The sequence below is a fragment of the Setaria italica genome, chromosome V (genome assembly GCF_000263155.2).
Source record: "Setaria italica strain Yugu1 chromosome V, Setaria_italica_v2.0, whole genome shotgun sequence".
NCBI classification, from domain to species: Eukaryota; Viridiplantae; Streptophyta; class Magnoliopsida; order Poales; family Poaceae; genus Setaria; species Setaria italica.
In genome coordinates this window covers 2,958,779-2,973,700 of record NC_028454.1, presented here as the reverse complement: position 1 = coordinate 2,973,700, position 14,922 = coordinate 2,958,779, and the positions used below count along the sequence as shown (strand labels likewise).

The 14,922-nt window shown below is 42.6% G+C and overlaps 2 protein-coding genes across 5 annotated transcripts; one reads left to right on the top strand and one right to left on the bottom strand.

Moving 5' to 3' along the window:
* The first annotated feature begins 3,829 nt into the window (after positions 1-3,829).
* Positions 3,830-7,373, top strand: LOC101780148 (nuclear envelope-associated protein 2). Of its 2 annotated transcripts, XM_004967552.3 has the most exons (6): positions 3,831-4,777; positions 4,859-5,058; positions 5,126-5,233; positions 5,896-6,357; positions 6,450-6,551; positions 7,066-7,373. In XM_004967552.3, the coding sequence occupies exons 2-6, from the start codon at positions 4,861-4,863 to the stop codon at positions 7,237-7,239; spliced, it is 1,044 nt and encodes a 347-aa protein (XP_004967609.1). In that variant the 5' UTR covers positions 3,831-4,777; positions 4,859-4,860; the 3' UTR covers positions 7,240-7,373. The 2 variants fall into 2 exon arrangements, with proteins under 2 accessions (XP_004967610.1, XP_004967609.1); XM_004967553.3 differs by having other exon boundaries at positions 3,830-5,058; positions 5,141-5,233.
* A 304-nt stretch (positions 7,374-7,677) lies between these two features.
* LOC101781096 (pto-interacting protein 1) lies at positions 7,678-12,637 on the bottom strand. Of its 3 annotated transcripts, XM_004967555.4 has the most exons (9): positions 12,460-12,636; positions 10,055-10,158; positions 9,656-9,903; positions 9,453-9,579; positions 9,065-9,338; positions 8,853-8,985; positions 8,649-8,735; positions 8,113-8,227; positions 7,678-7,940 (listed from the first exon to the last, which is right to left on the bottom strand). In XM_004967555.4, the coding sequence occupies exons 2-9, from the start codon at positions 10,137-10,139 to the stop codon at positions 7,936-7,938; spliced, it is 1,074 nt and encodes a 357-aa protein (XP_004967612.1). In that variant the 5' UTR covers positions 10,140-10,158; positions 12,460-12,636; the 3' UTR covers positions 7,678-7,935. The 3 variants fall into 3 exon arrangements, with proteins under 3 accessions (XP_004967612.1, XP_004967611.1, XP_012701860.1); XM_004967554.3 differs by having other exon boundaries at positions 7,678-8,227; positions 12,460-12,637; XM_012846406.3 differs by lacking the exon at positions 12,460-12,636 and adding an exon at positions 12,139-12,380 and having other exon boundaries at positions 7,678-8,227.
* Between the last annotated feature and the right edge of the window lie 2,285 nt (positions 12,638-14,922).

Genomic DNA, 14,922 nt, shown 5'->3' with positions numbered 1-14,922 from the left:
TATTTAAACAATAAACATACCTAATTTTTTGTTGTAAAAATGTTTTTCTTTGGAAAATCATCATATTAAATTATTTTTTGAAAAAATAAACTAATTGTGAATTCATGTTTTGTATGTCCAAAACAACATATATTAGTGGCTGAAGGGGTTATTTCCCACCTGGTTGAACCGTCTAAGATACTAGTTTTGAATAAGGCGACCGATGGAAGGGGCGAAGGCAAGGCGGCTATGGGCCTTGAGATTTTGCAAGACAATTTTTTTTCATAATGATCATGTTTGGATATTTATTTGGATTTATTTTGAGTAATGAAAGGGTCTTGATGTCACCAAGTGAGGGGTGAATAGGTGATTTTAGAAAAATATAACTTAGCAGTGGATTAGATCAACGGATGTTCCCACACCTTATCAAAGAATCCGATACCGGTAGGTTCCGAATATTCCGATAACATACTGGATACACTGAAAATGGCAATGCAAAGTACCGAATATGAAATTAAACTTCGCCTATAGTGAGTTCTAGTTCAAACCACTTTGAGACCTGTATTCCAAATGATGATTCCAAGTACATCCACGTAGCACCTACACTCAAGATCACATGAGCAGTAGATCAGGCAAAAACAAAGTAAAGAGAGCAAAAACTCAAGAATAATAAGAACAAGAAAGTGGACACATGATTTGTTTACTGAAGTTCAGCTATTTCCAAAGAAGAATTTAGTCTCTGTTGAGGAGCTCCCAAATAAAGGAGGCGGGTCTCTTTCAATCACTTACCCTCAGGTGTATGTACCTGAACTCCCAAAAAACTAACCATTACATTCATCTTAGTTAAGTGTCAGATATTCTGGCTCTGTGTCGGAATGCTCCAGCACCCACAATAGAAACCAGCCAGTACCGTATCGGATACTCCAACATATTGTCAAAAACTCCAGTAATTTCAACACCGAAAGCCTTGCTAGAACGAGGGTGTTCTGACCTCATGTTGGATACTCCAGCAAGCAAGAGAACTGACACCAGACTCCTAGCACCGGAGCATTCGAACACCCTGAGAGAAATTTCGGTAAAATCAGCCTGAAGACCTCCTGAAATAAGGATATTCCGACACACCCAGGTTATTAGGCTGAGAGTGAGTGTTGTGCTATATATGTCTCTCTAATGTTAACACTTAGGTTGTTTTGTTAATTTGAGAACGAGATTAGTCAAAACATTCAATGTCACATCCCTCTTGATAGCGCGACATACCTATAGCGGAGATTGTTTGTTTTGCTGCTTCATTCATTTGTTTTTGGGCAGAGCTGCAAAAGGGAGAAGACATGATGCAGCTGGAGGAGGGAGCTGCAAAAGGGAGAAGACATGATGCAGCTGGAGGAGGGAGCATCAGCTAGGATATTCCTAGATCATTAGTTCATTTATGTACTTAGTTAGCACTACAACGCCTAACATCTCGTTTGCTGTGAGCAAACTAAGCCGATTTGTTTCAAATCCAGGAGATGATAATTGGAGTGCTCTTGAAAGAGTGATGTGCTATCTAGTGGAATTGGGACTACGGAATTCACTATACTAGGACCCAAGTGTACTGGGGGGCTACAATGATTCAAATTGGATCTCTTATGCTGATAAGATAAAAGTCACGAGGGGATATGTGTTTGCACTTGGAGGAGGCGTTGTTTCCTGAAAGTCTTGCAAGGAGACCATCTTAACGAGGTCAACAATGGAAGCAAAACTCAATGTATTAGATACCACCACTGTTGAGGCTGAGTGAATTCGTGAACTCCTAATGGATTTGTCAGTTGTTGAAAAACCGATACCGGCTATCCTAATATGCTGTAAGAATCAAATGGTAATTGTCAAGGTGAACCGTTTTAGGGACAACATGAAGTCATCAAGGCACGTGAAGAGGCGGCTGAAATATGTCCGAAAAATGAGGAACTTCGGAGTGATAGCATTGAACTATGTCCAAACGGTTAAGAATTTGGCGGATCAGTTCAAAAGGGATTTTCACGAAATGTGATAGATAATGCATAGAGGAAATTGGACTTGAGATCCTGTATAAAATAGGATGGTGAAACAAACTAAGAGAAGAGAACCTTTCTATAAATTGCGGAGGCACTAAGAGCAGCCGCGCTGAACTTTAATCCTCAAGAAGCTATGGTAGATGATGCAGGAATTGTACTACTCCATTAGAAGACAATCAGGAACCAAGTCTATGGAAAAAGAGGTGATGAGAAATGAAGGGAGGGAGGAATGACTTTGCTGTTAAATCTTCAGTTTAATCTCAGAGAGGTGAACGTGTGCAGGGATACAGACATGCAAAGGACTAAGTGCCCAAAAATCACTCAAAAAAGCCAGCTCCAACAGCTGACCAAACCGCCGTTGCCCAATATTCCGGCACGCCCAATCCTACCAGCAATCCGAGCCATTTTTGCGCTGCTCGCTGGCACTCCCAATCGCCGAATTGAGCCGGTCCCACCGATTTCGTCTCCCTCGCGTCATTTGTCAACCGTTCGTCGGCAGCAACGGGTCCCTCCGCAGGCGATGCCAGCATAGAAGTGCCGCTGCCCAGGCTCCCACGGCTTGCAGGTGAATAAAGGTCGGCAAAGAGGTGCGGATTGAGTAGCTACCACTGTTGGCTGCCGCATTTGCTTGAGCAGAGAGAGAAGGCGCATGGTGCTTGCTCGGGAGTTGCAGCTTCTGATTTGTTCGGTGGAGAGAGCAGCAGAGAGAGAGAGAGAGAGGGAGGGAGGGAGGAACTCAAACTGCTTGGATTCAGAGGAGAGAGATGGCGTGGGTGGGTGGTTCTGGTTCTTGGCTTACTGCTTGGATTTGGAAGTAGTGCAGAGATGAGTAGAGATCGATGAGGAGCAACCTGGGAGGAGCAGACATGCTTGTTTTTGATGGATGTGGAGCTCGGATTGGAAAGGAGGAGGATAGCTCCTAGCTACCCAATGGTGCCTCGGTTGACTTGAGAGGGAAGGGAGAACGCTGAGCTCAGAGGAGAGGAAGGTTAAGCTGCTGCCGATTTGCTTCCTGGAGAAGAAAGAAGAGGGCAGGGAGGAGCGGCGGCGGTGGCTTGCTGGGGAGCTTGACAACGGAGGGGAGAGAGAAGAGGGGCAATTTAGGAAATATTTGTTGGTCTAGGTTTAGTGGGTCACGTGCAAAAGATGAGTGGGACCCACATATTGGATGACGTGGCAGCAATTAGATCATTTTTTGTACTATTTTTGGAACTGTTGGGTGAATGCATTTTTGGGTACTCTTCGAGATGCTCGAGACACCGAAGCTGCAGCCATCGGTCTCCACCCTCCTGCTGTCCTGCATCTGCTGCATTCAACGCCGCGCGCCCCGATCCGTTCATCGACCTCTTTATCCACGTTCGCCTCCGCCCCCTTTCCCGCCCGCGTTCCCGAGCGGCGCCGCCACCGTCGCCTGCCTCGCCCGACCCTTCACCGTCGACGGACGCCGGCTCGACGGCCCCCAATTCATCCGGGACGCCGCGCGCCGCTCCTCCCACTCCGTTGCGTGCCGCCGATCTCGCCCCAGCGATTTCGCGTAGATCTCCGGAGTCCGGAACGAGCCGCCGTTAGGTACCCCCACGACTGTCGTCTAGCAATGCATCACGCATCAACTCTTAGCGCATGGAGTGACTGGGGAGGCTCTGCATATGTCTTCATCCAGATCAAGCTCATGCAGAGAAAATCACCTACACCACCGCCACCATGGTGATCGACGGCTCATGCAAAATGCACCGCGTATGCGGGATGAGATTGTAGGATTATGCCTATCGGTCCCTAGTTAATTGCTACTGAAAATTTGGTGATTTTCCTGAGCGCACCCAAGGTGCATGACGAAATGCTTGACAAGGGGTTGAAGGAGAGCACCGTCTGAAATCTGAATGCATGTCAGCTGTGAGCCCGTGACATTAACATCGCCGGGTTTTGCGCTCATGGGAGGGTGCACGAAGCTGAGACGTTTGTGGAATGGTGACAAAGGAGATCAAGCATGATGTGGGAGCGCTACAGTTCATTGATTCAGGGTCTATATGCTGGGGTTGAGAGGTTGGCCCAGGCGTCAGGGGATGCACGAGCAGCTGCTATTGTCTGATTTGAAGCCAACTGTGTGAACCTTTGCACACTTCACTGACGCCACGTGTTGGAATGAAGATGAGTGCAGTGGACTTAGTTAGGTTGATGCAGGTTGCAGGCTGAGGGCAAGTGTGTAAAGCAGTGATAGCATATCGTAAATGGGTTCTGCAAGGTCAACAGGGATGCTGAAGAGCAATGCAAAACCTCAGGAGTCAGGAACATACATTTATTTCTTTGGGTGGAATAGCTGAGCACCTCTGGGCAAGTGGATGATGCGCTGCTTGTAAGGGAACGCATCAATCATTATAGGTTAATGGATCATATGATCAGTATACTAGTATGTTTTTGCTCTCTCATCACCACCACAGGAATATCTGGAATGGCTAATGAAAGCAACATGTCTGTCATTTACTTGCAGTTATCTGGCTCCACACAAGTTCGTGGCCTTGATGCAAAGAAAGCGAAAGATCTTGGTTCAGAAGCTTACTCAGCACGTTACATATAGCAAGCAAAAGGGACTGTTTCCTTAGCATATTATCAAACAAGATTAATCCTCGTGCAGCAAATTAAAAAAACTAAAGAACTGGACCACAGTGGCCAGTGGAAGAGGAAATTAGGGTAGATTCCTTGCAGAATACATTCATTTGGTCAAAGGAGATCTCCATTCTCTTGTTTTAGTCTTGCTACCATGATGCTGTGAGGTCTCATGTTTGCTCTGCAACAGTACTTGTAACTTTAAAGGACAGTCTCTTTAAAGTTCAGCCATTTTCTTTGGTTCTTAGTGATGCCGCTTTCAGAGAGGGCAACGATTCCTTCATCGTTGTCTTCTTCACTTGAGTTGAATCCACTGCTGAGGGATCTTGTTGAGAAGAAACTGAGCTTGAAGAGGAGTGTGACTTCAATGGCTGCCGAGCTTAAGGATGCAAGGAACAGGCTTGCTTCAAAGGAACTGTTGTATGCTCAGGAATTAGAGGCCAGAAAGGTATGTTTCATTCTGTGTATTTGGGAAGTTTTGGTGCTCTAAAATGGATTGGAAAATATATTGAAAGGTTGCTGAGCTAAAGGCAACAGACTTGGAGGATGAGGTGAACAAAATGCAGAAATGCTTAGAGGACAAAGAAGAGCAACTGCGTGCATCCCTAAGTATCAATGAACAGGTGTCCTTCTCCCCTTTTGCTCTCTCCCTTTGCTTCCTCAATTACTCCCTCCAGTCACAGTACGATGATGTTTTGGGTTGCATTTATTATCTAAACTTTGACCATCAATACCTTTTTCTGTATTGAGATTGGAAAATTAAAAACGGTGCGAGTTTGATTTGCCTCAAACAGTAGTTTCATGATATTATTTTTTTTCCATACCTTTAAATATGTTAAAACAGAAATTAATGGCCAAAGGTATGCCTTAGAGACAGTTTCAATGACCAAAACAGTCACTTATTTGTGATTGGAAGTTTGGAACGAGTGTTCTGCAAGATTTTTCCTTAAGAAAGTTTTCTGGCTCTCAAGCTATGTCTTGCTCCTCTTTGCCTACTGTTCTTGATGAACTAATTTTGCTGTTTCATTTTGTTATCAACATTGTTCTGCTGTGTTATGGTTCTGCACATCTTTACGCACATATATCTTTTCATTTGCTTATCCAGAAGTTTCACATAATTCAGTGATCCTATAACTTTTACATTTTCATGACCTAATAATGGTGGTGTATTGACCTCCTCATGCCAGTGTCCTATTTTGGTCTATTTGGGGTCCTAGCCATTTCTCAAGTTGCAATTCAAATCAGCTGATAACTCCCCATAGTGAAAACTTCTTCTCTTCTACAGTGTCGCAGGAAGTTGGTTGATCTCAGATCACAACTTTTAATTACCCAAACTACTGCAGAATCCACTGCTGCATCAGCCAATTCAGGGCTGCTGCATTGCTCATCTTTGTTGGAAAAGTTAAATGACAATGAAAATTCGCTGAGTGAGGCCACATATCCGGTGGGCAATGTAGCAGAACAGCTCAATCATTTTCACGAGTACCTCAAGAGCAGGGATCCCTCACGAGGACATATCAAAGATTACTATTTGACAACTGAGTCTGACATCATGAACGCATTTGCCAAAGCTGGGGTTGATAACGTTAATGAGCTTATGAAGATCATGTCTGATGTTTCACCAAAGAACAGCGAGAACATTAACGAGGACTTGATTTTTGAGGATGATGATAACGCCAATCTGAGAGAGGGTATAAGGGTACTATCTGCACACTGGGAAAACAAAATCAAAGAATTAGAATCACAGGTAGACGTTACTTTGAATCATGAATGGTGCTTCAGAGTGTCTTGCTTGCTCTTAGATGTCTTTAACATCTGAAACCTGTTGGTCACAAATAGTTGGACAAGCATGTGGGGATAGTCCAGGAGCTGAAGAGGTGGATACTGAAACTTGAATTCTCCCTTCAAGAACCACGATCTCGGTTGCAGAAACTCCAGAGGGTAATAATTTTTTTTGTCAGTTGTTACTCCTACTAATCAAGGAGCATTTGTTTCATAAAATGTCTAACTAAAAAAAATGCAAGTGTTACAATTAGCCTGAAAAATCACCATATCATGTGAAACACATATATTATGAAGGTTGAAACAATCACCAGTAAGAATTTTTAAGCCAAGTCAAAGCTGACATGTTATTAATGACAAATGTGCTCTGCAAAGTCACTCTTTATTCATCTATAGTATTTCTGTACCATCAGATAAAAATCCAGACCATATGGTAGAAACCTACCTGCTTTTACTGGAACCCAATTGTAAATACTGCGAAGGTTCAACTATTCAAGTGAAAATGATAAACTATGCACGGATGCTGCATGCTGCAGCAATATTAACTGTTGAAACCTTGGAATATGCATGTGATTGATTTCCACAACTTGTCAAATTTAGCGCGGTCACTACTGCAAGTGCAAGGTACTTTTCGTAATACAGAAGGGTCTTTGACTGCACTTTCTCTGCGCAGGTAAGAGAAAAAAGGTCCAAGGCCCTTACTCTTAAAGAACTACGGAATCAGGCGGCCATGGAACAGCCCAGTGGTGGCGGATCAGGCGACAAGCAAAACCTTGGGAAGAGCTCAGGCTTCAAGCTCATAGCTTCCATGTCAATGCTGGTCCTATTTATACTGGCAAAGCGATGATCTCGCGACCAGCTGGTATCTCTTGTGTACAGATAATACAGACAGAGATGTAGCAGTGTCAGAATCAATAGCTACTTCATGATTTCGAAGATAAACACGGCATGGGGCAATATAATCCAACAGTTTTTGCGTCATGGTCCCGGACCAAATTGCTGTCATTCGCTGTAATTTTGTAGTGCACTCCATAGCAGATCGGTGCGTCTGCGCCGTGTAATCTACACCATAGCCTGAATGCGCCATTTGAGGTGGGGAAGTATTGAATTACAAAATTATGTTGACCCCATCTTTGTAAAGATGACCTCTAGGTAAACTACGCATTTAGCACGTTCGTTTTCATCTTATGGTGACTGGAAGCCCGGAGACCAAGCATAAACTTTCAAGCTGTAACAGTAAGGAATTCCACGGAATCACCTCGAATCAGAGGCTGGAATGAGGAAGTTTACGGAATCATTTCTCAAGGAACAGAGGGGCACCAGACGGAATGCAACCAAACAAATGGCATACAGTTTATACTTGTATACGCTAGGGCCCTCTCAAGGTACAGAGACTAGTCGGAAACATCCAGGAAATACCAAGGAGTTATCTCATTAAGGTCAAGTGCATTAAGCCAAACACCACAATTTTGTCTTAATACAATGCTACATGATTGTCTGAATCAGATACTCGCGTCAGGTACAAGCAAGAGCAGTCATTCACTCATCCTGCAAATCAGAAGAATCAATGAGGTACTACTAAGGCAAAAAGCAGATTACAAACCGAATCTACATACAGCCAGCTTCCCGGCTACTACTTGAAAAAACCCTTGACAATGCAATATTCTGCACCACGAATGGTACAAATGGTGAATCGAAGGTTATGATCCAGAGTGTTCACCAGGGTTGTTGGATGCTCGCGCATTTAGCAGGGGCTGGAGCGCCTTCACCACAATACTCATGTTTGGTCGAAAATCAGCCTCATATTGAACGCACAATGCGGCAACTGCTGCAAACTATTTGAAGGGTACAAGGAATAAATAAGTATTTCAAAGTTCAATGATAAGTGTGGGTAGACAAAAAAAATCAATGAAGAAAATCAAGTACTATGCCACTGCTATTGATATCATATTCAAACATTGCTAGCCCCACAATATAGCCATTTCTTATGGCCTTTATTTAGATATAAAAAAAAAATCGACCAACCTAGGTGGAAGTAGGTAGCATTATTTATAAGTAGCGATGCAAATTCGAGTCAAAGAGGACTTGAACCTGGGTGGTGGGGGTGTACACCCACACCTCCCACCAGTTCCTGGCCTTTATTTGGATATCATTCGCACAGATGTAATCTCCCTTTGGTAGAGACTGAGAAAAGATTTTATTCCTAAAAGCTTATCTAAAGACCAAATGAATTAGATTCTTAGCAATCTCTCATACCTTTGCAACAGATTTAGGAGGATATTCCCCTCCAAGTCTTGAGTCAACACACTGCCTGACTTTGTCTTCACTAAGCCGTGGAGTTGCCTACAAGCATTGAAAATCCGGTACTTTAATTAGTCAAACCAAAACAACGTAAAACATTCCATATATGCAAGGTAACTTCTTGATTACAGAATAAAACATTCCAATATAGATGTTTACCCATGTCACGAGACTCTGCTGTCCCCTTGGTAATGTATGATCCACGGGCTTTCTTCCAGTCAGGAGCTCCAGAAGAACAACTCCAAAACTGTAGACATCGCTCTTAGAGCTAAGTTGTCCAGTCATCGCATACCTGCCCCCAATGTTTTTTAGCTAATAAGTAAAAAAATTGTTGAAGCTGTTAACAGTACTGGAAAGAGAACTGCACATACTCAGGTGCATGATATCCAAATGTTCCAAGAACCCTAGTTGAGTGAAGTCGAGCTGCCATATCAGGAGCTTGGTTTGACAAGTCAAAATCAGCTATTTTAGATACATCATCATCAAATAGAAGTACGTTGCTGGATTTGATGTCCCTGTGTATGATATGAGGCTGCGCTTTCTCATGAAGATACTCCAAGCCTTTTGCTGCTCCAACAGCAATTTTCACTCGTTGTGTCCAGGACAGGACTGGACCTGGCTGAGCTCCTTTCACACCTTTCCGTCCTGTGTTGTTAAAATTCACACTCATCAGTTATTAGGAAAGAAGCTCATGGATAATAGATTTCAAACTTATCAGTACACTGGATTTCTACAATTTACAAGCAAACAGAGTCATACCATGAAGAATATCGTGAAGAGAACCCATAGTAGCAAATTCATAAGCAAGGATACGAGTGTTTCCATCAACACAGTAACCAAGCAACTCCACGACATTGTCATGCTTAAGTCTTGACACCATGGAGACCTGCAGGTGGACATACTTTATAAGAAGCAGAAAGGCTAGCAATGATGAACAATTCATTGATAAAATCGATGCACACCTGTGCCAAAAATTCTTGTTCCGGTTGTTTACTTGAATCTAACTTTTTGATCGCCGCACTTCTACCATTTTTAAGTACACCAAGATACACTCTGCCAAAAGAACCCTCACCAATCAAAACTTCATCACCAAAACCCTTTGTGACCTCCCTGATTTCTTCTACAGGAATAGTGGGGACAGCGATTGGCTGCGCTTTCACAGGTTGAGCACCTCTGGGAGTTGGATCAGCAGTGCGATAAGCATCATTCCCTGGAGGTTGGTCGTAATTCAGGAACATGTTACAGTCAGCTACTACTACTAAAGGCAATAGTTTGAAGTATGAAAAATGAGGCTGGAAATATGCCTATGGATGAGAGCTGAAGGAATGCTAAGTAACAAATATGATTCAGTGGAATATTACTTGCTGGGTAGCCACCAGAGTATGGACCTCCACTATCAGGTGCTCTTTGAGTGTCTTCGCCGCCACAGCATGCCAGACAAGACATGTTCAAACTAAGCCAAGACCTGAGAGATGAAACACCTTCCTCTTATCAGCATTAAGCAGCAGAATAAAAAATGCCAAAAGTAAGGCACCTAAATTGTAAGTTAATAAATAGGGGGAAATATGTGAAAAGGCACTAGCCTCAGATAAATTTGTTCAAACTTCAAATGATTCTTTCCCTAAGGTAGACATTGGTAACCTGACAGACCTACACAACTAACCATGTCCATGCCTTCAAAAAGGTGAATACCAAAATAATAACAGTATACGGATTGCAAACAAACCCAATAAGTAATGTACTTCTCCATTAAATAAGTAACATAAACAAAGAATTTTCCAAATAACACAAGAACAACATTTCATCAAGCTATGTTAGATCAAAAGCAATTAATGACTGTTTAACTGTTTAGTATTAACTACTATCTGTAAAATCAGAGTTCCACTATGTTTTAAACTTACCTTCGTTTGATATATCACAAAGCATTAACAACAAAAGGGAGAGAACCTAACCAATAATTGTAATGGCAAGCAGGCATTGGAACAAAAAAACACATAACGCCACTCATATTAAAATTAGAGAAGAACTGGAAAATTAGTCTCTCCAGTTTTAGTTAAAATAAGGACAAAGATCATTAGTATCCTGGAGAAAGCCCCAGATATCATTATTTTTAGTGTAGCACATCGTAGCCCCTTGAAGAATTTTCCAGACCCTTAATGTTTACAAACATCCAATGGATAGAATTAGAGAATATAAAAATAAACATTAATCCTATCTTATCTTATACTCCCTCCATCCCAAATTGTAGGTTGTTTTGGCTTTTCTAGGTGCATATTTTTTGCTATGCACATAGATATAGTGTACGTCTAGATGTATAATTATATCTATGGATCTAGAAAAGCCAAAATGACATACAATTTGAAACGGAGGGAGTATGTAATAAAGATGAGTGCAAAAGAAGGCACTAATGGACGTGCCCCTTGTCATCTTCATTGCATGAAGCATAAATGCAGCTATGAAATCATTTATTAAATAATACATCCAGAACTCACTGTAAGTTTCTAAGGAATACCAAAAATAGATATTACCTACTTACAAATTTCTAAAGAACAAGATACCCTAACTAAACAAGCAAGGGTGCATCCAGCATTAGTTAATTGGCTACAATGATTTTTCTCAGGATTTTCTTTAGTACAACATGTTCAGACTAAGCAACAACAAAAATAAAGGTTTCAGCACCAAAATGTAGGTCCAGTCCTAGTTGCTAATCACAAAGGCAACAATTCCTAGACTCGTGGCAGCATATAAGTTCTTGAAGACAACAAGAACTCTATAAGTTCATCCCCAAATTATACATTGGCCCAATAAAATGTCAGAAGCTATAAAATTGCTCCCTCCTAGCCTCATCCTTCGTTGCCTGCTGCATTGCCTCAATAGAAAGGCGAACCACACCCCCATCCTTGTCCGGACCTAGTAGTAATTGCAATACTTGAAATGGGTGTTGGTCACTCATGAAATCTGATTCTGTTTACTAGAATGATTGACCTTTGCGTTTGTTTAAATCACGCAAGCCTTACCACCCATATATGTACCTATGTACAAGACATGCCGCCATGCCAGAAATGTAAAATATGGCAGAACAAACAAGAGGGAAACAAAAACAAAGAAGAAAAAACTGATTAACAAAAAATGCTTCCTTGCATACTTAAAACAAAGAACAAACAGTAAGAGTTGACTGGCAAGAACAGCCAAAATCACGCTTCACTTTCTAAGTATTTATAAATCAAAGATCTAGCTTTGATTAAAAAATGAATCGGAAATAGCCACTAAAAATTAAGCTTGACCTTACTTCTTTGGACATGAACGGAAGCTACAAGTTATCGCACCCCAGATTACAAAATTAAACATGCGTTTTGGTTTAGGTATTAGGTAAAAACTCTTGGAAATAAGAAGAAAATCAAATAGAAAGCTTCTGCCCCCAAGGAGGAACAGACGGAATTCCTACCTTCTGGACGCCAACACTTCAATTTTGAGCACTTGAGCTCATATTGACATTCAAGATCCATTCCCACCCACCATCCCCAGCCCGTACGCTATTCCCATCCTTCGCAACCGAGGCCGCGATGCCGCCTCTCCTTCTCCCCTCCCTCCCTAAGCGCCCGCCGCCGGGGCTCACCAGGCACACCGGAGGCAGCGAAAGACCGTGGCGCACCGGGGAGTCATGCGGACGGGAGGCGTTGCCCGCCACTCGATAAATGCGTTCGATTAACTTTAGCGAGCACTGGAAAGGAGGGGGAACACGAGAACGGCGGAGAAAAAGACTCACCTTTCGGCTCCCGGAGGGCGGCGGAAGGGCGGAAGCGGGGCGGTGGCGCAGGCTAGCCACGGCGGCCGGCGCAGGGCAAGAAAATTCGCCGCAGCACGGCAGCAGCGAGAGTAGGGGAGAAGGGAGCTCGGTGTGTACGGGTTCCGAGTCTTCGGTCTTTCCTTGGAGCCTTGGAGAGGTTGTCAGTTCACTCGCGGTGAGGATAAGCTCGGTTGAGCAGTTTTTTTTTTTTAACCCATTCAGCAGTTGAGCTCGGGCTGGGCTCATGCACACTGCTGGTCAAACTTGGCTCCTCACCCTGCTGAGATTATTGGTTTCATATCATCCGCAACACTTGAATGATTGGCTTTTTGGATGATATTTATGCTCCGAAAATTAAAAGATCTTAAGCACTCCTTTGATATAGCTTCTCTATCGATTTTATCATCAACTTCTGGAAGCCATACCAAAAGGCTACATCTGAAACAGCTCCATCACAGAAATGAAGGATGAGCCATAAAAGGACTTCCACTAGACGCACAGAGACAAAAAAAAAAAAAGCTATTGTCGTCTTCACTCTCACCATAGAGGTTCCGAGGCGAAAATGCCGTGCCTGTGTTGTGCTCGACTCCATGGCATGGGTAAGGGCGACGGCCAGGAAGAGCGGCGGATGTGCGCGGCTTTGACGGAGATGTGGTGCGGCAGCAGGGGAGTAGCACAGCAAGGAAGAAGCATGGTGGGGGAACTGGGAAGCGGTGCTACGAGGTTGGAGCGGGGCCGTGGGAGTAGGGCGGAGGCGAGGACGGAGCAGAGTTGCGGTAGAAACGACGGTACAGCGAAGCTGGATTGTGCCGCTGGGAGGATAGAGATGGGAAGGGAAATACATGGAACGGAAGAATAAGGAGCACCCGAAATAAATAAATAGAGAAAGGATCGGGAAAATGAATAAAGAAAAATGAGAGAAAAAATGTGTGTTAAAAAATAAAAATCTCACCAGTTTTTTAGCAAGGCATTACGAAATATTTTTTCATTTTATATAAACTCAAATTATAAACTAGGTAGACATACAATTCATAAGTACAAGCAAATTAGATAATAGGGTGCATTAGATATTTGACATCCTCCATCAACTTATTAAAAATAGAAGTCATTTTACCCCATATTTGTTAAAATGGTTTCAGCTCCATCAGAGAGAACTATAAATTGTTTTAGCAGGAGCCGGAGCCCTGCGAAAAGTGATTGACATGCATAGAAATCAAAGAGGAGTTGACCAGGGTCCGTAAAATAGGTACCTTCCATGCGAGTAAGTGCAGAAGGGAGTTTGTTTACCTATCACAAATTTAAAAGGGAGACCTTTGTAAGATATGTACCATGGTGAGCAATGGCCACAAAATGGTGACATAAGCGCCCTAAAGATAAGAGAGGAAGATATGGCACCCGAGCAAGGCTAAGCGAGGTGGTTTGAGAAGAAGTGGAGAGAGAAAATGACAGGTTGGAAAAAGAGCTAGAGTTTTTTTAAAATAAAAAAGGGCTAGAGTTAGAAGACGATATGTGAACCACTGGATGGCTTAGGCTCAAGTGTTTTAGCATCTTTTTTCTAAAGAAGGAAGCTTTTGTTTTCTATCTTCTACTATAGTTTCCTAATGAAATATTTATCTTTTTCGATGATGATGTGGCATCAAATTTAAGAATAGAGAAAATGAAGCAGTTCCTTCTAGAAGAATTCAACTAGACACGGTTTTTGATGTTTTATGAAATGAAATTCCTTGTAGAGTTTATGAAATAATAATCTTAAATTATACATTGCAACGTTAGTTTCAATACTCCATTGTTTCAAATAATATTAGTATCATTTTATTGCTTTCTTGTTGATGAACCCTGATTGGAACTAGTCTAAAACTATAAAGTAAAACAATGTATGTAATGCGCCATTTAACCATCGACCAAATGCATACATATGCTTAATGAGATATCTCGTAGCTCGTAAGGTTAGCTTAAGGACTAGTCTAGATTTTTTTTGGAAGTCTAATCTGGATTATTTTATTACTCAAAACAATTTAAGACTGGACGCTTCACCCTCTTTCCTTGTTTTTATTCTTTAAAAGAATAAAGAGACAGTGAGGTAGCTGCACAGTTTGCTTTTACAGAATTACAGTGCCACTGCATGCTAAAGACTTGTTCATCGCTCCCTTCTTTCTTCCTCTGGTCTACGTCCATCATGCTGCAGCTCGGCTTGAACCCAAATGGCACTACACGTTGTTGAATCAAACAGCTATGGTTTCCACCCTTCGTACTCCCAACGGGGAGTACCGTTTTACATTTCCATCGAACTTCGGTGCCGATTACGTTTGCAGTTACATCATTGAGCCAAACATCATTAATAAGCCCCGCCAGCATGAACTTCGTACTCCCAGCTCTCGTCAGCCTTCGCCGGCATGGACTAGAGCTGGAATGCATGCCTAGATCCCAAATTCTCCATGAAGT